This window comes from Quercus robur, chromosome 4 (genome assembly GCF_932294415.1).
Source record: "Quercus robur chromosome 4, dhQueRobu3.1, whole genome shotgun sequence".
Lineage (NCBI taxonomy): Eukaryota > Viridiplantae > Streptophyta > Magnoliopsida > Fagales > Fagaceae > Quercus > Quercus robur.
Window position 1 is genome coordinate 25081092 of NC_065537.1, and position 23951 is coordinate 25105042.

General features: G+C 33.3%; 2 protein-coding genes across 5 annotated transcripts; one reads left to right on the plus strand and one right to left on the minus strand.

Annotated features, from left to right (window-relative positions):
* The first annotated feature begins 346 nt into the window (after positions 1 to 346).
* On the plus strand, positions 347 to 8119 carry LOC126720974 (uncharacterized). 3 transcript variants are annotated; one of them, XM_050423916.1, is made up of 9 exons: positions 347 to 484; positions 3554 to 4049; positions 4130 to 4231; positions 4344 to 4425; positions 4549 to 4568; positions 4697 to 4757; positions 7365 to 7444; positions 7658 to 7765; positions 7885 to 8119. In XM_050423916.1, the coding sequence occupies exons 2-9, from the start codon at positions 3615 to 3617 to the stop codon at positions 7945 to 7947; spliced, it is 951 nt and encodes a 316-aa protein (XP_050279873.1). In that variant the 5' UTR covers positions 347 to 484; positions 3554 to 3614; the 3' UTR covers positions 7948 to 8119. The 3 variants fall into 3 exon arrangements, with proteins under 3 accessions (XP_050279873.1, XP_050279871.1, XP_050279872.1); XM_050423914.1 differs by lacking the exon at positions 347 to 484 and adding an exon at positions 1185 to 1337; XM_050423915.1 differs by lacking the exon at positions 347 to 484 and adding an exon at positions 3159 to 3369.
* Positions 8120 to 9527: 1408 nt separating this feature from the next.
* On the minus strand, positions 9528 to 14678 carry LOC126720975 (zinc finger protein CONSTANS-LIKE 9). Of its 2 annotated transcripts, XM_050423919.1 has the most exons (6): positions 14481 to 14678; positions 12893 to 13494; positions 11930 to 12127; positions 10926 to 11230; positions 10304 to 10435; positions 9528 to 10164 (listed from the first exon to the last, which is right to left on the minus strand). In XM_050423919.1, the coding sequence occupies exons 2-5, from the start codon at positions 13379 to 13381 to the stop codon at positions 10306 to 10308; spliced, it is 1122 nt and encodes a 373-aa protein (XP_050279876.1). In that variant the 5' UTR covers positions 13382 to 13494; positions 14481 to 14678; the 3' UTR covers positions 9528 to 10164; positions 10304 to 10305. The 2 variants fall into 2 exon arrangements, with proteins under 2 accessions (XP_050279876.1, XP_050279874.1); XM_050423917.1 differs by having other exon boundaries at positions 9528 to 10435.
* Positions 14679 to 23951: the final 9273 nt, after the last annotated feature.

The following is a 23951-nucleotide window of genomic DNA, read 5'->3' on the forward strand; positions in this document are numbered from 1 at the left end:
AATCATATAATAGAAAATATTGTACACATATAAATACTAATATAATATGAGAAATGCTAATGAATGTGCATTAGTTAATAATTCATTTAAAAAAAAGTTTTTATGGGAAACGAAAAAAAACAATTAATATTTTAACTGTTTTTTTTTTTATTTTTCATAAAAATAGTATCAAAACTTTTCTAAAATGAATTGTTAATCAATATTCTAAAAACACTCATTAGCATGGTCTATATAATATTAATAAAACTTAAAGTGCAACTTGTAAAGCACAACTCAAGTAGATAGCCATGGTTATCCTTAGCCATAGTTATCCTTTCAAGTGCGCAGGTACTCATAATTTACTAAAACATAAATATAGAGCAAGAGAGAAACAGAGTTAGAGAGGGAGATTACCACTGCACTGATGATTGAACTGGACGGAAACTGTAGCTGGAAGCATTGAGTTGAGTCCGGCTTGGGTGGCAAGTGGCAACTACGGCGTAAGGTATTTTAATTTTTCTTTTTCTTTCTCTAGTCAGATTAAGGTTTTTTTTTTTTTTTTTTTTTGGTTTTTTCAAAGGTAGAATATATATTAAAGCTGATTTTTTTTTAATTAGTTGGAGTATTACACGGAAGAGGTGTATATTTCACTGACTATTACAAAATATTTGTGATTTTTTTTTTTTTTGATAAGAGAAATATTTGTGATTTTAAAAGTTATTTTCTCTCTTTTTTTAATTTTTTACTTTTCTGTTTTCTTCTCTATTTATAATCACCACAATCCGCTAATAGCAAGTGAGTTTTAGTTAGTTCGACTGATAAAGTTTTTTATGCTTGAATAAAAGAGTTAAAATTTAATTTTCGCCTACACTAAAAATCAATTGATGTTATAATATGATAATAAAAAGTTATTATATCCTCCCCCACTCCTAAATAATACAAGTTGGATTAGCCTTATTTTTTTTTTGTTTCTTTGTTCTGCGCCTTTGTATTCACACAAACACGTGATCTTGAGGCCTTTCTTCTCAAAACCAAAACAAAAGCGGCCCATTAAAAACTCTTTTCAATTTCGTTTGGATTAATGGATAGCCCATCAAATTAGGATCCTTAAGCCCTGTAGTTCCTTCTTATTTATCTTTTTTCTTTCGGATGACATGGATTTGGATTTGGATTTAGATTTGGATTTGAGGTGGCCCAAATCCAAATCCTTTGTTTGGATAAATTAAAAAAATGGATATGAATTTGGCCCAAATCCATGGATTTAAAATCCCCTCACAAACCCAAGAATTTGGAAATCCCTAGCCCAGCCCTCACGCTCTCTCTGCCAAGCTTTTCTTCTTGCTCTTTCTCGCACCAAGGTTTGTCTCTCTCTACTCTTTCTTCCTCTTTATCCTCTCTATTTCTCTCTTTCTACTAAATCTGAATCATAAAGGCTCTGGCGTTTTCTGTGGGTTTCTTTTTTTTTTTTTTTTTTGTGGGTTTGTTTGGGTTTCCTTTGATTTGTGTGTTTCGTTTGGGATTCGTTTGATTCGGTTGTGGATTTTGTTTCATAGTATTTTCAATGGTTTGATTTGAGGTTGTCTTTATTTTCTATTTCTATTTTCGTTTGTGGATTTGTAATGCAAATTATGTGTTTGATGAAATGCTTCTATGAACGGTAGATATACATAAATAGAGCATGATTTAAGAGAGATTCTGGGTTGTTGGTTTTTGTTATTTGTCGATCCATATATTGCTATGTAAGTACAATTTCTATGTATACACTTCAACTCAGCTTCAGTGATTCTTATATATGATTCTCTACCATTATACGCCTTTCTAGTTTCCTCCAACTCTCTTGCCAAATTCGACATGATGATGTAAAACTAAAACCATTGATGGGTACATTTTCTGATGCAAAAGTTTTGTTAATAATGGAGTTTAGTTAGTGTGTTTAACTGACATGAGGTTGTGTATGGTTTACTTTTGGCAAATGCCTTGCCCATGCCTAAAATCTTCTTTTTGTATTTATATTTTTCTTTGTACATATGAGATATCTCTGAACGCATATAGCAAATACAAATGACAATCGTGTAGTCCTTGCTTCTGGGCTGATTTTACTCAACTCTTACTATTCTTGCACATGACATGGAATATTGTCTTTCCCATCAATCTGTTCCACTAGAGTGAAGAATCTATAGTTAGTTAATTATTAGATACCTTGACTTGATCTTCATATAATCATAAATCATATAGTCTTTCTTCTTTCAATCTATTCCTCTCCATAGTACCTGTTATGTTCCAAGTTTTAATTTGTTTTTTGGTGTACATTGTCATAATGTGAATGGATAAGAAAGCTTTTCAACCCCTGACTTATAGAATAGCTGCAGCTATCGATGTATACCATTATTGTGATGTGCATGTAAGAACCACCTCATATTTATTTGTCTGGTTTAGGCAATGAATAACCGAAGTTATGCGCATTTGGCAGTACTGTTAATTTATAATTTTTTGATTTGTGGGAATGTTGACCCTGGTTTACTTGAGATCAAGACAGAAGGCTAAGAACACATGCTGCCTATCCATATTTTCACTATGTTCTAAGGAATATACCTGAATCCTGAAGAACTAAATTAATTTTTAGGACACTCATAAAAAATATACAACAGGGAAGAAATTAATCCATCATTGATGTTCAAGTGATTTGTATGGAAAAACGTAATGAAAACATAATACTATTTTTCTTCTCATTTCTATTTGTATGGGAATACCGTGTTTTTTGAATGTTGTGAAAAAAAAAAGAAGAAGAAAAAACCATGCATTTGGGTGTCCTCTTTAGTTGATATAAAATATTCTAGTTGTCAATAGCTGGCAAGATATTTTTTTAGTTGGCTATGACTAAAAATTTTTAATCATCATCTTGTTAATTGGATTATTAATATTATCTCATGTATTTAAAATTAAAATGTAGAATAATTAAGAAAAATAATAATTAAAAAATATATTTTATTAACCTTAAATCTAAATCCAAATCCAAATTTATGTTTCCAAACAATGAAATTTTAAATGATGAATTTCAAATTCTTCATTGTTTAAAAAGATCCAAATAAAGAATTTCAAAATCAAGGAATTTCAAATCAAGGCATTTTAAATCAATGGATTTCAAATCTAAATCCAAATGATGCCATCCAAACACAACCTTCTTTCCTTTGCTTTCACGTATTCAGCCTCCAGGTTTCTTCAAGTTATATAACACTCCATTTGGCCCAAATCTTATTGGGCTTAGCTCTGTTCTAAAAGTCTAAACCCGAGACACAGAGAGAGCCCACAGAACAGAAAAAAAGTTATCACAAAGCCGACAGGACCCGTTAACGTGTTTGTGAACTGTGTCTTCTTCTGAGTCTTCTATGAGTATGTGCCTCTCTGCAGTTTTAAGGTTTTGTTAAACCCTATTTTCACTTTGTAAAGCAAGAGCAGCACAAACCCTATTTCTCTTATAGTCTTGTTTTCATTCATTCTGTCCTTTTTTTTCTTTTTTCTTTTTTCTTTTTTTTTGATAAAATTCTTTGTCTTTGCTATCTGAAACCTGTGCTAGTTCTTTGATTTGAGCTCTGAGAAACTAGGCTGTAGCTGGTTGAAAAATCAGGAGGTGGGTTATGGCAGAGGAAACCCATGTGGCAGAGCCAGCAAAGGCTCAGAATAAGAGGCGGGTAGGGAAGAAGGGAGGCTCTAAGGGAAAGAAAAGACCAAGAATGTTAGAGGGTATGCCACAAAACAAGCCTAAGAAGATTGATAGGAAAATGAAGAAACTTTATCGGAAGAGGGCAAGAGATTACAATTCAGATGGAGATGATAATGATGAGGATGAGGAGGAGGAGGAGAGAGATGTGGGCAGTGGTGGTGAATCTGAAAAAGAGGAAGAAGAAGAAGAAGAAGAGGGTTTGCATGTTAATGGGGATGGTGGGAATTCTGATGAGGGTGAGGAATCTGGCAGAATTCAACCCGGAATCACCATGTTTGTGGAGGGTTCTAGAGCATTCAAGATGGCGTTCAGGAGTATTATCAAGAAGAGTGTGCCTGAGGATGCACTTGTAAGCTTAGACTTGCTGTTTGAGTATTTTTAAGGTTTTGATACATGGGATTTGTATAAAAATGTTTGCTTGATTTGCAGGGTCCGGTGTTGTCAGCACACAAGAAGCTCATTGCGGAGAAGCTTGCGGAAGAGGAGGCCGAACGAAAAGTCAAGGGGGAGGCTAAGAAGGAAAAACAATTAGTAAGTCAATCTCAAAATCAATTGTTAGGATATAAGCATGTGTGTTTTTTAAGTGTTGTCTCCACTTATCTGATTTCATTGGTAGCTTATGAGTTTTTAAATGTTAATATAGTTGGCAGAAAAGGGACATGTGAAACCTGCGAATTATTTGGATTCAAACGAAAAGTTTCTGATAGGGGTTGCTACAAAAGGAGGTACTGTGTTTGTGTTTGTTGGTTGAGATTTATGTGACATTGGCACTAGTGTGATCAGATTGATCGCAAAGTATATATCACTAACTTAGTTCATGTTTACCATGTATGTTGCTGGAGTTTCAGTGGTCAAGTTGTTTAATGCTGTAAGTTCTCTATGACTGTTGAACCATGTTCCATTTTGTCTTGAGATTGATTTTTAATTAATTTTTTGTTTTATTGTTTGTTTTTGTTACCTTAATATCTGAACTTCTGTCGTTGGTATCTTGTGCAGGTCAACAAGGCACAACATGCTCAGAAAGGTTTGGATCCTTTGAGATATAAAGATGCAAAAGGTATGCTGATAAATGGCGAACTAGATTTTGAGATTGCCTTACTACCATTTTTCTTAGTTATCTGCCTGTCTGCACATCAATATGAATATTTTCTTTAGTTACAGAATTTGAAGATTACTCTGTTTTAATTGCAATTAACAATTATTACCAAGTCATGTATCTTCAAATGCATACACAAATCCCAAGTTATATAATATATACATGTACACCAGTGTTCTGGGACTGCAATTAGTACTTTCATTTTATTTGTTAGTTGATTTGTCTATACCAACTTGTATCTCTTTGAACTTCCATATAAAGGATTTTCAACTTGTTCATGATATTTTTTAATATTCTCATCTGAATAAATTTCTACAACTTTGCCAATGCTCTCATTGTAAGAGCAACACAGAGGGGGTCAAGTTGAGATCATGGGTTCCAAACCCACTGGGTGCATAACCTACCAATAAAAAAAAATCAATTTCCACAGTTTTCCTAGATTTTTTTAATCCTTTTACACAGTCTAATCTTACATCCAAACGCTCACTCTTTTGGTCATTGTGCCCAAGTGTTCTCAATGACTGCACTTTTGAGAAAGATGCATATATGGTATTGTGATTGCTATTGAAAGTTGCTATGCAGTCCTCATATCTGCCTTCTTTCATGCCCTACCTCAGCTCACTTCTGCCAAGAACTGCAACTTCATGTGCTTTATACAAAAAAAGCAGATACTGCAATGCTGTCATATGGGTAATTTAGAGTCAGCAATTTTATACCAAAGAATCAACCTGTGGACTCATGAGATCCAAGACCGTGGAATCGGTCACCGCAGAAGTGCTCAAATGAGAAGTGGGGATGGTCATTGCTGGTGGAGTGATGTTGGTCACTGGTAGAGAAGTGGTGCCATTAATGGTGGTGGACGTTGGAGGTGGAGTGGTGCCATTACTATTGGTGGTCATTGGTGGATGAGAGGTGCTGTTGGTGGTGATGATAGTCGGAGGAGGCATGGTTGGAGACATTTGCTTCAAGGATTAGGCGATTTGGAACTCTATTCTATAAAAAATGAAGCGAAGATCAGTGAGTTGGAGGCGATTATATTAATCAAAGGGAGGTAAGGTTACTTTAATTAAAAGCACTCTCTCAAGTTTGCCAACTTATTTCCTATCACTCTTCCCTAGTCCAATGGATATTGCTAACCTAATAGTATTGAGAGGCTTCAGCAGAAATTTTTATGGAGTGGGATAAATGAGTCCCCTAAATTCTGTCTGGTTAAGTGGGCCTAGGTTTGTACACCTTAGCAGTCCGGCGGTTTGGGCATTAGGAGTTTGAGAATTTTCAATCAAGCTTTGTTGGGAAAATGGTTGTGGAGATATGGAACTGAGACAACCCACCTTTGGAGGTGGGTCATCGAGACTAAATATGGGAATGATTAGGGTGGCTGGTGTACAAAAGGAGTCTCGGATCCTTATGGTGTTAGTCTTTGGAGAACCATAAGACAAGGCTGGCCTGCCTTTTCAAAATCCATTCAATTTTGAGGTTGGTGTTGGTAATAGAATTAAATTTTGGCATCATGTGTTGTGTAGGGTTTGTACTCTCCGGGAGGCTTTTCCAGAACTCTATAGCATTAGTTGTAATAAGGGGTCTTCTATTGAGGATGTTAATTTTTCTAACCAGAGGCTTCATTAGGATCTTCAATTTTCTAGGAATGTCCAAGATTGAGAATTGGAACATTTATACACTTTTTTGGATTTTATTAAGTCTATGCTTCTTAATGTTGAGGGACAGTAAAAACTTTGTTGGAAACCGGCAAGGAATAAGAGTTTTAAAGTGAGTGAGTACTGCTCCCTTTCCTTGACTGCTCACAAGACCCATGTTTTGCTGCTGTGGAGTTTCAGCTTTCAAGTTTAATGAAGCAAATTGTCTTGTTTGTATGTTATGAATCCTGGTCCATTTTTGAGACAACAATCTAATCATTACTTTGTGTGTGTAGGGGAGGGGGGAGGGGGGGGGGGGGGGTGAATATTGGTGTTTGAGACTGCTCACAAGACCCATGTTTTGCTGTTGTAGAACGAACCAAATTGTCTTGTTTGTATGTTATGAATCCTGGTCCACTTTTTGAAACAACGATCTAATCATTACTTTGTTTTTTTTTTTGGGGGGGTGGTGGTGGATATTGGTGTTTGAGACTGCACACAAGACCCATGTTTTGCTGTAGTTACAAGACCCATGTTTTGCTGTTGTTCCACTTATGGGGTCTTTATTTGATTGGTCTCGGGCTTGAGGACTCACATCTAGTGATTTTCTCCCAATGCTTATAGATTCACTTCGTTCTTGTACATAGTTTTGAGTCTTTATTGTTTTTTTTTTTTTGGCTACCTCATGTTCTTTTCCATGAAGTAGTCTTTTTTAATGAAACTTTATCTTAGCTATCAAAAATAAATACAAGCTTATTCTGTGCCCAAATGGGCTCATTTATATTGCAACAGTACTTTTTTTATTTAAGTCCCACTGGGTGTAACTTACCAATCCAAAAATGTCTCATTATGTAATTGCTGATCTGATCTACATTTTACCTTCATATGGCTCTTGTCAAGTGATTCTAAGTGAATATTGTCTGAATATTGCCAGCAATAAGGAAGCGGAGGAAAGAAGCCTTCTTCTCAGCGTTGGGCAAGACATCAAAGCCAGCAGTTGACACTCCTGATAAGGTTTGTCTGGTTTTATTTTTGGACTTCTTTCATCCCTTTTGGTATCATTTTCTATAAAACTTCATTTACTCTATGGAATTATAAAGACTATCACTCCCAAAATTTGTCCTGGAAAACTATAAAATGCATTTACAAACATCATTGATCATCTATTTATTATGCAGTTTTGATGCTAATAAATTTGAATGACTTTATGGTTTTCTGGATATGCAGGGTCATACATCTAAAGGCGAGGTGGACGGCGAAGGCCCAGCCTGGGCTCCATTGCGTGACAATTACATGTTAACAAATTCTAAGTTGAAGGATTGGGATAAGATGCCGGTAAGAACTCTTTTTATTTTTACCATGATGAATGTTACTCTAGTAGAGGGTAGTAGCTCTCTGTGTGTCTCTATCACCACCCATCCAATCCTATTGTATCTTCTTTTTTTTGCATGCAGGAAACCACTGCAGCTGATGACTTTGGAAGGATGTCAGAAGATAGTAGTTCAGATGGTGATTAATGTTAGTAAACTCAACAAGGGGCACTAAGATAATTGGTAGTGTTTGTCAGGACACTAAGATAACTGAAATTTTGTTCTCGTGTTATTAGTTATCACTGCACAGAAAGTTAACTCATGCTCTGTAATGTGTTTTATTTATCAATGATCATATGAATGAATGCTTTAGGCAATATATGGTAACGTTTTTTTTATTTATTTTTATTTTTATTTTATTTATTTATTTTTATTTTTTACCATAATGAATGGGTGAGAGAGCATAGAAACTTGGTTAGATGATAATCATAGGGTTGACGAGTAGGAGTCACTTCACCCTTATTAGATAGATTTTTGGCTAAAATGCAAAACACCTACCTTCTAAGTTTCACCAGAATCCATTTTAGTCTTTTAATTTTATTTTATAGTTCGTTTCAATCTTTTGAGTTTCAAGTTTATTGAATTAAGATGTCCTTGTCAACTTCTATTAATTTTTTTTTTATAAAAGAATTCTTGAAAATATTTTTCAATTATTAATTGGATTTTTTAAATTTAAAATTCTCTTTTAAAAAATAAAAAATTTGGACAATTAACTGTAACATTAAATTTAATTGAATAAACTTGAAATTTAAAAGACTGAAATGAACTAAAACAAAGTTGAAGAATTAAAATAAGTTCTAATGAAACATAAAGAACCTTTTTTTATAAAAGAAAAAAAAGGGGTCTGTAGGTGTAGTCACTGCACCTGGTTCACTTAAACTCAGTCATGCATGACGTAGAACCACTCTCACAATAATGAAACTTGTCATTATTCTAACTGACAACTTCCAAAGCTGCATAGGTTACAAGGTTTCCTACCACTAAAGCTAACTGAGCCGGTGGTCACCCATTTTCTGATAAATAGACATATAGTAAATTGATTTGTGATACTTCTTATCCAAGGGTATATTCGCAGTTGCAATTTTTTAAGCATAAAAATTTCGTGCTGGACTTTTCAATGCAAATTGACACTAGACAACAGTGCGAGATATCGTACAGGTGCTGCAGAATGGGACCTCACTGTTTTTACCCCATAATATGGCTGGCTTGCCCATTGGAGGATGTTGCCATGTGACAACAATAAGATCTCTCTCTTAGATATTTATGAATACAATAAAAGATCCTTAGATATTTATAACGCTCTTAGATATTTTTCTATGGGCATAACTGGGATAAATTTATCCAGTACAACCGCCGACAGATACACTGTTTTTGGTTTGTAAGTACAGGAGAGTTCAACCACAGCCAATCATGATTAAAATATATCAATCATTTTACAAAACACACATTGCTAGCAAACTATAACAATCATTAGAACAAAATCCAACAAGAGTTGTTTAAATCACTTGTAAATACACGCCATGAGCTGCTTGATAGGACAGCATTTACAGGACTATAGTTAAGTTCAATCCATCCACATATCCCAATCAAAACTACATATTAAATCATGGACCATCTTCAGAGTAACTTTTAACATGAAAATCATTCATATTCCTGGCCATTTGATGTGAAATTCTGTCTCTCAGGGCAACACGCTACTTAAGCAGAAAAGTAAATTCGAAGCAATGTTGAGGTAACGACAATGGCAATACAATATAAATAATTTTTTACACTGATCTAGAGCACTACAGACTATTCCCTCTCAAAATCACATATAATCCCGTGCTATACATGTTCACGAAATGAAAGAGAAATGTACAACAAGCATTTTTGTCGGACCACAGAACTGTTTTCGACTAGACATCATACTCTCTTAAGAGCATATGTAAATCCTGTGCTATACATTGGCATATTAAAACTTACAAGAAAAGAACATTACAAGTGCTTGCTTTTTGGTTGGCCTGGCAAATGAGAGTACAGCCACCCAGCATACCATAGAAACTGCATTTGTACAAGTGGCCAGAGCAAGAGCAAGGAATAGAAGAGAGATTAATAATTGAGGTTTTATGGCTGGAGAGAACCCATAAAGTTCTTTCCCTAGAGAAGAATTGCGCAGAGAGAAGGAAACAAAAAATCCAGAGCTTAAAGTCAAGGGCGATCTAAATGGTCTTGTAAGATGATGATGGTGATGGTGATGGTATCGCAAGCGATCCATCAATCCCTTATATGATGAAGAATCAAAATTCTGCTCCTCAACTTAATTGGAGAAGCGTTGGAACCCAGCATTTTATATCCACCATTTTCTTCTCATGAAAACCAAGCCCCCTGAGATACAACCATACAGCTTGTCATTGCACACACAAATGAGTTAGTTTCATCCAATGTTTAGGTAAAAATAAGTGATTTTTCCCAACTAAACACGGAGTGATTCTTTCCTTGTATAAAACATGGTTAAAAATTGTACTCTCAATAGCTTCTGGTTTGGCTCAAAGGATCATAATCATAAATTTCACCAGCTTTGACAAAGCGTCCCTTCACACGCTTTCTTACATCAGCCCTTGCTTTGCGAGAGGCATACCTCACTCTTTTCTCAAACCTGCAATAAAATTAGACGTAAGTTAGAATATAAAAGACTTGAATAGTGGAAATCATCTCAAAAGCTTGGAAAATTATATAAGAGTTCAATGAAAATGCCACCATATCAGCTAAGGTCAAGTGATCACATTTGTAAGCATGTAGAGCACCATAATAGAATTGCGTATTACACACAGTCACACACATTGAAATGCATTAATTTAATCTTGTAACAAGTAAACCATCCAGACAACTTTAGAAGAAATTGAAGCACAGAGAAAATCATGCCCAAATTGTTTCAGTAGAGGAAGAAGAAATGGAACCATGAGATTGTTAACAAAGGCATATATCATATCCCAAATACTAGAAATGCTGGGAAGAAATACAAAGAGTAAGTAAAGCAATTAAAAGACAGTTGTCAACTTTACTATCAAAGGAGTTTCTTGGCAAATCATTATACAAATATTTATACGTATATGTATGAATTATTTATTTAATTGCACAAATCTTACTTGCGTGTCTTCTTCTTTTCCTTGTAACGCATAACAGCATCATTGCGGTTACCAGATTGGTAGGAGCTCTCAGGGCATGGAGAACACCATGGAGGCTCTCCCATGAGTAGCATTGAGGAAGCCCCACAATCTTGATAGTCCCCAGGGCTGCTCTCTCCAGTAAGACCAGAAAACGAAAGGTTTGATTGCCCTTGCATTCCCGTAAAGCAAAGTATTGGTTCGGTTTTAGTGCTGACTATAGAATCAGCAGACGCTGCATTGCTGCATGCTGGCTGCGTTGAATTGAAATGTCCAACTGAAGACCCCTATAGAAGAACAAGTAGATCTGATCATGAGTACATTCCACAAAACAAAATTAGAAAAGTTCAAAGAAAGATGGTGGGAAAAAAGAGTTATTTCTACCATTACTACTATGCAAGACAGAACCATCACCTGAGGATATCATGCACTTCCATTGGTCCACATATGCTAGCAAGTGTAATGTGTTGGTGAGCATTAATCTCAATTGATAAAAAGTGTTTTAAGTAATTAATGCTGGGTTCCTTATGGCCATAATTCTAAAATTTTATATCAAGTGAAATTGTAATGCAATCATATGATTTCTAAATTCATACACCATATGGTAAATGAACAAACAATCATGCATTCAAGCAAATACATTGAAATATGTCTGCATGACTAAAAGAACTTCTGTAATCTGTACTAAAACAAACCTTCTCAAGATTTCTATAATAACTACTGTGAACTAAAAATAAAAATTGAAGCTACCTTCATCAAACAAATTTCTCAGATAAACTAGTATTACCTTTTCCTTTAGTTAGAAATCCAACAAGAAAGATTGCATAGTTCAGTACCCTCTATACATTAAGAGAAATGAAAATCTCGGAACCAAACATTGACAGACTATTCAAGAGACAATAGATTAAGCACCGATAAATATAACATATGAAAGAGCAAATGCCAATTAAGGAGGAAGGAAGAAAGAAATAGAGAAGTGTGAATACCTCAGCAGCAGACATTTCCTTCATACCAAACAAGCTATCAATCCCACCATTCTCAAAAAGCTCTTCAGAATGACTGAGAGATACACCAAACAGTTCTTCATAGTTTTCAAAATTCAAATCCACTTCATCCATATTGAAATCATCATAGAGATCATTTTCTTCAGAGAGTTCAGTGTCTTTTGTTCCAGGACAGCATAACTGCACATGAAAAATGTGAAATTTGCATATTTCCTTGGTGAAGAAACTATAAAACTTTCAACATACGCCAACTAAACACACCAAGCTAGAATTTGGGATTTTTTTTTTTCAATTAGGAAAACTACATGGGAATTGTAAACCTTGACAGAGCATGAACCATATTGAACACCACAAAGACTAACAACTGTTTGATGTAAATATTATTTATTTCTTACTTTATTTAGATGCAAAGCTCAAAATTAAGTCCACTGATTCATTCACATCCATGAGAAAGCTTGGATGCCATAGAAATGATATTACTCCAAGAATGCAGAATAAGTAAAAAAGGAAGACTATTTTTACCTTGGTAGACTGAGATTTCTATTTTAACCCACTTTCAAACTAGCTTAGCTTCAATGTTAAGCTTTTCCCAATTTTATAGTGTTTGGAGTATCAATGGCAATCTAACTCCTTTGTCCAACACAGTGTCAGACATTTTGTGGGATGGTACTAAACCATAGCATAGACCACCACTCCTTTGCCATAGGTAGCATGCACACAGGGCTACACCAATGATAGTATGAATTCAAGCTAATAATCTATAACATCCATAATCAGAAAAAGAATCAAGTTTTAAGAATTTGAAGGTCAATGAAACGAATTGACCCAAGTACTACCAGCAAGCCTGTAATGTTTATTACTGTATTGCAGACTTGCTGTAGAGTATCCATCAAACCATCCACATTTCTCTACAAAAACTAATAATTACACTGCAGATATATATACCTTGGGCAAAGATGCATTTGAGGATCCAGCTGGCTGGTCCAGAATGTGAGGTGTAGAGTTAACTGCAGGCGCTAAAGCATTTTGCCTCATGTTGTTCTCAGTTAGGCTCATCAATCCCATTTCCTGCTCACAAGTTGATTCACCCGCAGAAGGGGAATCCAAAACAAATGACCAGATTGAAGAAAGCTCTGCAGCCGATGGGCAGCCCGAATAGCAATTGATTGTTTGTCTTTTATGTGATGAAGCTGATGTAGAAGCGTCATGACCCGTCCAATCACAATTCTGACAAAGAGACAGCTTCTCTTCAGCACATCTTACTAACGCAGGTTGTGAATTGCATCTTTCACATAATAGTGTTCTTGAGTGGCGTTTTGATAAGGCATTAGCAGAGTGGACATTTCGGTCACAGGACAAACATAAGCATGCAGCATCTGAACGGCAATACACCATGGACCTTTGTTCACCACAAAAATCACATAGGTAACCCATCTTTCAACTATGTTTTTTTCCAATTACCAAACCCCTTTTTGCCAAATTATATATATCAGCCTACCAAAAATAGCTCCTTCACAAATCACAATTCTTCCAAGTGTCTCTTAAACCTTCAAATTTTGCATACAGGAACAAAGAGAATCATCAGTTTACCTTAAGATAGAAAAAGCTTTTTTTTCTCAATAATGTGAAAAAAGGTAAATTTCAGAAGGATTTATCTAATCTATGAGTTCAAAATCAGAAAATTCACCTATAAATCTGTGATACAACAAACCCAAGGAGTGAAAAAAAAATTCAATTAGTTTGAAAATATATTTTTAGCTCCAGCAAAGGTTAAAGGAAAATGCTTTCATCAACTACAAAGGTGATCTATGAGAACAATAGATTGTATTAAAAAAAAAAAAAAAAGAAGACATCTTCGATTCCTGAGAATAACTTCAAAAGGTAAAAAGTTTAAGAGATTCCAGCAAAAAAAAATACTAACTTTACAAACAGAGAATTTTTATTTTTAAATCAAAATCATCAATTAGTAAAACAACACATCACTGGACTGTCAATCAATCAGAAAATATTAATACTAAATCCAAAATCAAATATGGAAAGAAAGGAATCAAATCTGCCGGGGACTTTGACAAAAAAAAAAAAAAAAAAAAAATCATCATTAAAATAAGCTACAAAGAAAATAAATAGAATAAAAAATTATTAAATTACAAAAGTTCCAAAAATTCTACCCATATACAAAATATATCACAAAATTAACTTCATGATTCAGAATCACAAGATTAACTTCATAACTATTTTATAAAAAAAAACACACACAAAAACAGAAAGTTCATAATTTTTGAAAAAAAATAAAGGGTACCCAAGTGAGTATTTTTCAGCACACAAACCATTACAGCCACACAGAAGAACAAGGGATAAACATAACAAATCTAGCTTTGTGAAAATTCCAAACTTTTACTTAGGATTTTATTTACAACACCCAGATTTTTTTTAATAAAAATTTTAAAAAGAAGATGATTAAATTAACCAAGCAAAAACACACAAAGTTGAGCAAACCCCCAAAAAAAAAAAAAGTAGAAGAAGATAAACTTACTGTATGGAAAAAGAGTTGAAAAGATCGGTAAAGAGCTGAGTTTCTGATTAAATATTGAAAAAAACACACAAAGTTGAGCAAACCCAACAACAAGAAGAAGAAGAAGGCCTTTCCAGAGAGTCTCTCTCTCTTCTCTATGTGATGGTAGAGAAAGATATGAAGATAGAAATGGGGTGGGTGTGAGAGAGAGAGAGAGTCATATGTGTATATATGAGGGTATAAGATATGTGACATCATGATACTGCTAAGCTGATAAAAAGTGCATTTTAGAGAGAGAGAGAGAGAGAGTGTGTGAAAAAAAAAAATGAATTAAGAGTGGGGTACAGATAGGTGGGACCCTGAACTTTTTGGTAGTGAAAGGCGTAGAAAATAAAAGTTGGCCTTCCTTTTCTGGGTCCCATTTTTACAAATAAAAATCAATAAAAATTACTTTAGCTTTCTCTCTCTCTCACACTTGCCTATTTCTTTTTTATTTTTTACAAACCAAAAAGTGCTTCACATACTCTCTGTCCTGCACGAATGCTTGTTCATTTGCTTCACTCGCTCAACACCTGTCCCTCTTTGTTTGGTTTTTCTATTGTTTTTATTGTTTTTAGTACTAAAGTTTTCAGTTTTACTTTGCTTTTCAATGCTTTTTACTTGCATGGTTAGGTACATTTTATATACGGTGCTTATTGGGTTTGAGTTGGGGGTTGGGATTAGTGCTCTGAGTATTTGCACCCAATACTGTTAAGACACGTGTTTAAAATTAACTGTGCGTCTCGTACCATGTCATGTCCAATGCACTAGAGTACTAAACAAAAATTTTAATTGCACCCACTTTTAGAAATCTTGGATTTATATTTGCACCTACATCGATTTAGATGCATGTTCGAAATTGATCATATGTCTATTTTATGTCCAATCTAATAGACTAGAATCCTAGAGAAAAGCTTTGGTTGTGCCCATTTTTGACTTTCCTGTTCTACCAACACTCTCAATAGTTTCAGATTCAATTGTACCATTAGGCTTGGCTTGGGTTTAGTGTTCCTTGTATTTGGATCCAACATGATTCAGACAAATTCAAATTGATCATGTGTACATGTCCCATCCAATGTACTACTAGCATTCTTACCCTGCCAATGTTCTCAACAGCTTCGAATCAAATTGTACTATTGTATTTGGTTTGGGTTTAATATTCCTTATATTTGGACTCAACACGATTCAAACATGTTCAAGATTGATCATGTATCATGTCTAGTCCAATACACTATAGTACTATATAGAAGCTTTGGCAACCCCTATATCTATCTTTCTTTCTCTGCCAATGCCCTCAATAGCTTCAAATCCAATTGCACTATTGGGTTTGGCTTGAATTTGGTGTTCCTTGTACACGATTCAAACATATGTTCAAAATTGATCAAGTCTCCACATCGTTTTTTATCCAAATACACTACAATACTAGACATTAGTAACAACCATTTTTAGCTTTCTTGCTTTGCCGGTGCCCTCAACAGCTTCAAATCCAAGTGTGCCGTAAAGTACAAGTTCATTGCAACAATATATTATAGACTCAATAAATTTCACAACATTTAAGAATAATATAGTATAAGATCACTTTATGCGAGATTACTATTAACATTATTTTTACTATACATATAACTTACCATTTGTGGCAACAGTTGAAAAAAAAAATTGTTGTGTTTCTATAATTATGAGTTCATGAGGTTGATGTCGAACGTGGCATTTAGATATTTGTGTCAATATATGCATATATATATATATATATATATATAGAGAGAGAGAGAGAGAGAATGTGTGTTTACCTACGTTTTGTGAGATAATTGGGTGTGTTTGAGCATTGAAGGTTTTATTTTAATTTAGATAGCCCGCCCACACTAGCATATGTCTGCCACGTTGTGATAAGAACTTTCCAAATAGTTACAAATCATTAGATCGATTATTAATGAAATGATGTCATTTTAGGAAACAACATCTTAATTAAACACAACAAGATTTTTATGTTCCTTATGTCGTAGTTTCAAGTATTCAATTTTAAATATCTCAAAATGAGTGTTCATTAAATTCTTTTTTACTCCTTTCTATTTTAATCTTATTTAAAATTCTTAAAATAACAATCATGTTACCTGTAATAGAAAATAAAAAATCCATTAATAAGACATGATCAATTTATTTTGTTTCAGTAAAAATCATACCATTTCAAACCAGACATATAATAATACTTCAGGGGTAAAGAAAGTATATTTTTACACGAAAAAAAAAAAAAAAAAAGTAAATGAGTATTGTAGTGTGGTTACTCTATATTCCGGGTATGTTTAGGATAGCCTATTTTCTTACCCTATTTAACTTTTTTTTTTAAAGTTGAACAAAGTATGAAGTGTAGAACTCTATTTATAGAAAATGAGATAAAATTTTAAAAACTTGTACCTAATAATTTTGTTTATTATTTATGTAATTCTTAAAATAATGGGAGAGGAATAGTAGTACACACTTCCCGAGAGGAAGAGGGTCAACACCTTATTTGCATAGATTCATCTTGGCCATTAGGATGACAGGTAAGATATGGCATTCTAATGAAATCAAATTAAATATTAGTGTATATACGCAGGGAAAGCACAAAGAAGCAAGAAGTCGTCGCATCCAAAATCACTGCTGCTAGATACGATTGGGTAGTAAGAGTTTTTATATCGCTTTACATCATGTTTGTAAGTGTTGAGTAATTCGAACAATAATATCTCAATGAATATGAGGTTGTTTGATAATGTATAGATAAAAAAAATATATAAAAATACGTGTAATATTATTTAAAAACTAAAAAAAATGTTACTTAAACTATCATACTAAACGGGCCTATATTACACCCACAATGTTCATAACCTTACGGCCCCTATAGGCTATATTACACCCACAATATTCATAACCTTATTAAAATCTCGGTAGTACACGTAGCACATGACATAACCCTATTTGTTTTTTTCATTGAGCACAAAGAAGCAAGAAGTGGCAATGAAAGAGAGCGAGTACCTTTTAGAGGTTGAAATATATGGCACATTGAGAATGAGAGATGAATTTGTGTTTTTTAATGAGAGAAAAAAAAATAAAGGAGAAGAGAGAAAAGAGTGAACCACCTCTCTATTAAAAAGTTGTTAAGACTATTTGTACAGATAAGGCACTCAGTACTACGTAATGAAGGCCCTCCCCTTAATGCCCCACTGCCCCACTTGATAGACAATGAAAGAACACGTGAGCTTCAACCCCACTTTCTCTTTCTCACCAAAAAAAAAAAAAAGTGTAAAACTTTTTCTTATTCTTTTGTTTATTGCAACAATATATATTTTTACCAAAACTATCCCTCATTCACTATTTAAATCATTGACAATTTGACTCCATCATTCATTCATTCATTCGTGCCCTACCAAAGTTTCAGCTTTCAACCCAACAAAAAATATCTTCATTTTTTCTCCTTGGACCAGTCTATCTGAAATTCCGGCGTAGGAATAGCATTTGCTTTTTCTTACCTTCTAATTTCAAATTCCTCCTAATAAGAAGGGATCGCTCTCTTCTTTCTTTCTTTCTTTCTTTCTTTGTTCTTATTTGTACTTTTTTTTTTTCATTCTTTTTTCCTTTCTTCTTTAAGGTCGGTTGTTATTTTTGTATGCATAAGGTGATTAAGACACTAGTGTTTGACTTTGTAATACGAGAGAAAAATCAACAAATATCTCTTATGGAACTATGTAAGAGAGAAAAATCAACAAATTAATATCCTTACATATGGTTGTCAATTTCTTTTTATCTATTATAAAGAAATTAAAGGGAAAAAAAGTAACAGGAGAGAGAAAGTTAGGAGGAGAAAAGAAATAGACATGAATCGGTATATGTATTATGACGTAGTTATAATTATATAAGTAGTAATTCTTTCTTTTTAATTACTTTTAATGGTAACATGGTAACACATGGAGCAATAAATCCACCATTTGTATTATTAATTAATTTTTTTAAACGTTAGTCTTTGATATGATTACATTAAAGTTATGTCAAATTGGTTTGGATTCAGATCTTCTAGAATTCCTAGAATATTCTACCAGGTAAAGTTTTTCAAATCTTCACCGTTCTTTTAAAAATAAATGGCTAAGATGTCGCCACATCATCAATCCATTAATAAATCCCTAAATTTATCTTTCAAGAAGAAAAAAAAAAATTAACTCCTATTAACGTGCCGCGAAAACACAAAATTCATCAACGCTTAAGCACTCCCATTTGAATCCTAATTCATCAAAGTTTATCTCTTCAATATTAAATCGTACGTGGATAGTTGTAAAGCAGTTGTTGCTTTGATCAACCTGGCTCTCAAGAATCAACCTTTAAAAAAAAAAAAAAAAATTATGATTACCATTCTATCTCTTGATTTCAAGAGAAGGGAAAATGAATCAAAAGCCCCCACATATGGTTTTCTTTGCTCTTTTGACAAACGGCGATGGATGATTTGATTTTACTTATATGGTTTATTTGCTCTTCCAATAAACATACATGGATGATTTGATTTTGCCCTTGATTCAGGTAGGACTGTAGGAGAGCTTTTGTGTTTGATGATTTAAATAAAAAAAAATTAAAAAAAGAAAAGAAAATAGAAGAAGGAGATTTGATTAGACTCATTTAATAATCCTACATTTTTTTTTTTTGAGAAAGATTTAATAATCCTACATTGATAGTAGTACTTTTTTTTTCTCCCCTTTTGAAAGACAAATTTAAGAATGTATTAATGGATTGATGATGTGGTATACTCTCAACCATTTATTTTTAAAAGAATGGTGGAGATTAAAAAAAAACTCTAGCTAGTAGAGTACCCTAAGAATTCTAGAAGATTTGAATCCGATTTGGTTTTGCTATGTTGCAATTTTTTTATTATTAACTAACAAGTTGCTTGCACAATGGGTAAATAATGCGGTAAGCTTTTATTTAAAAAGGTTTTGAAAATTATTTTACATATATTATAACATAAATGGTTAAAATTTTCATTACTAAAATAACCTACAATTATGGCAGAAACTTTAGAGTAAGTAGGCATACTTTGTTCCCTACTATCAGTTGATCATAAACCAATTAACCGCAAACGTACGTTGTGCATGTCAGGCTCCTTAAACTTATCCCTTGTCATACGAAATGTCTAACCAAGGCGTTAATCTTATCTTATCAAGCATCTACAGTAATATTTTAACTATAGCAATGTCAAGCTCATTTTAATTATATCAATGTCAAGCTCGCATAGTGATTCTTGTCTAGGTGTAGCAACAAACACACTTTGATCTTGTCAAGGCTCTTGTAGGCAGCCGTACATGATAGGTACAACAAAATGAAAAAAGTAAGCAGTTTCAATGATGGTTGAGTTAGAAATTGTTCAACATATTTAACAAATTTTTAACAAAGGTGTACCTGTAAAACATATTAAACAATTTTTTTTAAGACCAAGAAGCAGACATGTTTTCATACGAAGAGATTTTGAGTTAATGTAGATTCTAGGCTAAGACACCACATAATTTTTTCTACCCACTTGGTTCTTAATTTGTACCTTCGTGGTTCTCTTTGTTTCTTTATTTGTTTTTATTTTTGGTAACTGAGTTTCTGTCATTCAGTAGAACATATAGAATATGTGTAGATATTTTAAAAATTTGCTGTTAAATAATCCTTAACACAATAAGCAAAATTATTCACCTAAAAATAAGAACAACTTTCTTACCCATAAGTAAGTTAATTTGTTTCACTTGTCTCAATTAGAGGCTGATACATCATACAACCAAAATCAGCTTGGGCAACAATAAAGAAAACTCAGCGAGACCACCAATCCCTGAGAACCAAACAACACTGATTAATTAGCATATAACATGGGAAAAAAAAATGAACACAGGCTATGTATCTGCGCAAGTGCTTTAATAAACTTTTCTCAATTTAACTGTTTCTAATCCCCAAACAAAAAATACTGAACAAAAAAATATGAATGATAGGGTCATCAAGTCAAAAATAAAATTTATAAGTTTTCTTTCAAGCATTTTATCAAACACTATGGATTCAAAATAAAATATATAATTACTCTTGGGCTCTTTGCAATGCGAATCCTACAAAAGTTCTGCCTCCATTGGTGTTCTGAATGTTATCCAATCCATATAGATACGTGGGTCTGTGCTCCAATTGCATGTGGCATAGAGGAGCTTAATTTGCTGGAAGAACTGAAGAGTTAAGAAAGGGAAAAAAGTGAACTGATTTATATAAAAGCTACATCGTTTCAACTTCTAAGGTTGGAATGAAACAACGTTGTTTCATAGAGCGCTACATGACAAAACCTCACATTGACTAACTTAGAATTGATTCTCAATAAAAAAAAAAAATAGCTTCACAATATTATGGCAAATACAAATTTATTTATTTTTATGTTTACGGGTAGAATGTCATAGAGATTGTTAACCTATTCTTTCTTCTTCTTTTTTTATTTCAATTTTTTTTTTGTCACTTTAGGCATAGTAATAAGGTTACCAATAATAGTAACTTTGTCATTTATAATTAACTTACATCATTGAATAGTATCTCTATAATTTTATAGTAATAACACACATCACATTAAGTAGTAACTTCAAAATATTGTGGCGGCTATAATTTCTTTTCATTGTAGAATGTGATGGGGTCACAAAAGATTGATAATCTATTTATTTAAAATTTCAACTTGTCTAGTCACTTTAGAGAAATAGTAATAGTAATAAGGTTACCAATAATAGTAACTTTGTCCCATCCAATAACAACTCAGGTTACATTGATTAGTAACTTCATGATATTGTGTGTGTATATATATATATATTCTCTGATCCACCTTTTCCACCTTTTCTATCTCTTTTCTTTTTATTTTCTCTTGTTTGATTTTTCTTGGTTTCTTTTTTAAAGGTCCAGTTGGAAAGTTTGAAGGATTGGGGGTGTTTTGAAATTTGCTGGGATTTTTATCTTAGCTGAAGGTTGTGTGTGTGTGTGTATCCTTGGTGTAGATCTATTCAGAGGGTGGAAATTTGCGTAAAAAGGGAGAGAAAGAAGGGAGAGAGTGCAGATCTATTCTAGTGTTCTTGAGCCAAACATAGGTGATTAACTTCTAAAATTTTCACAAATTTCCTTATCCAAATCTTAATTGTTCTTTTTTTTTTTTTTTTTTTTTTTTTTTTTTTTTTTATATATAATGTTTTTTATGCTTTTAATGGTGAAAGTGATTAGGTGAGTAATGGTTGCATAATGGAGCTAATCTCGTGTGAATAAAGTGGTTCTTTTTAACCACGTGTAGGAAGCCTAGAATCGAACCTAGCTACAAGTAAGTAAATTGTAATTAACCCCAAGTATTAATAGGGAAACTCATGACACTAGCTTTGTCATATCCAATAGCAACTCATGTTACAGTACACGGAAACTAATTTCTAATGCAACTTTTTTTTTCATGGTAGAATGGGATTGTGTTATAAAAATTTGTGTCAAATACGAAAATTTACTTCTTGTTTTTTAGTAACTTATTTTCTGGGGGTAAATAACAATAACCTCTCTTGAGATTTGAAAAATGTCAAAATTATCTTTTATTTTTCTAAATGACAATCCACTCCTAAAGGTTATGAGTTAAATAACAAATAATCCCTTGTTTCCATTTATGTCTATCATAAATTAAGTCATAATACATATTTTTCAAATTATATTATAATATGGAATTACCTTAAAATAAGGTTTACTAATCACATTAGTTATATGATAAGGAAGTTTTTTTAAAAATTAAATTAAAAACAAAAACAACAAAGGGTAAGAGTCATTTTCAAAAATTGGAGGGGGGTTTTCAACATTCTCCAAAACGTTAAGGGAGGTGTGTGGACGAGGACCCCTAATCTCATCTAGGTGTTTTGCTGAGAAGATTTCCGAGGATGCCCCTCAGACTTCGGGGATGAGCACTCGTTGATCTGAGGGACAAGTAGTAACCATAGAAGACACATAAGATTAAAATATCACAAAAGGACTAAAGTAGACTTAGCACGGGTTACGAGGAGGGTGAGAAGAGAGGATCCATATCCTCTAGATTTCCTAGGGTACTCTACCAAATAAATTTCCTTAAATCTTAACTATTCTTTAGTAATTTAATGGTCTAGATTTTGTCATGTCAACATTCTACTAACAATAATCTTAATTGTTTTGTTTAAAACATTATTATATTCATTTAAGAGTATTATTAGTGAAGTGTTAACATGGCAGAATCTAGACTCTTAAAGTATTAAAGAATGGTTAGGATTTAAAGAAATTTATTGGTAGAGTACTCTAAGAAATCTAGAGCATCTGAATCCGAGAAGAGAAGGGAGTGGAAGCTATCCCCTCCGCATTAAATGCAAAACAATTACTTCTCTAACCGCATTAATGAGGAAACGACTATGAACAGTGGTAGCATAGCTTAAATTGTAAGGCAGAAGCTTACCTGTATGTTCTGGATGGGACAAAAGTCCTAAAAATGAAATCTCAACCCTCCAAGTGTAGCATGAAGATAATCGGTGTGTAAATATAAAAGGGAGATGAAGATCCTTAGAAAGAGAAAAAAAAAAAAAAAAATTTGTAAAGGAGAGAAAGCAAGAGCATTGATTTATATAAAAAGATCTTCCTCAGGTTGGACCGAGGATCCCTTTCTTTTTGATAATTGAGTGATCCTAGTCTTTTACTTGGCATCTCTTTTCATTGTAATTAATTTTGGCTTATCAAGTAGTCAATGTCCTACCCACTTCTTTAACAAATTCATTATAGTGGGTTCTTTGGGCCATCAACTGGCCGTTCTTGGGCATTAGGTCAGTTTATGACCTTACAGGAGGTTAGGTAATTTACACTCTTTTCTTCTTCTTCTTCTTCTTTCTTTCTTTCTTTTTATTTTATTTTATTTTATTTTTTAATTTTAGAAATTTTGGTCACTTTAGGGAGATGTTAACTAGGTCATAAATGATAGTAACTTTGTCGCATCCAATAGTAATTTACATCCCTTTAAGTTGAAACTCTATGATTTTGTAGCAATTGGCAAGCGGTAATAATAGGATAACACGTGACATTAACTTTGTCTCATCAAATGTAACTCATGTCACATTGAATAGTAAATTCATATTTTTATAGTAGTTATTATCGTCGTTATGTTAGATTGTGATAGAGTCACAAAAGATTGTATGTCTAGCTAAAGAATTATGGGAAGATTGTGTTAGGATCAACCATTAACATCCTTTCTTTTGAGGCCAAATAACACTTTAGGGTAAAATGGTCGTTTTAAATATTTTTAAAAATCTTTTTTCTTTTTTTCTTTTTTAGAATGAAGCTCCAAATATCATTATGAAAAAGGTTTTCATATTGGCTAAAATTATAGTATTAAGGTGTGGTGGAACATTATCCATCCACATAGAAAAAGCTATGACATGTTTAGCATGTCTAGCAAGGTTATGA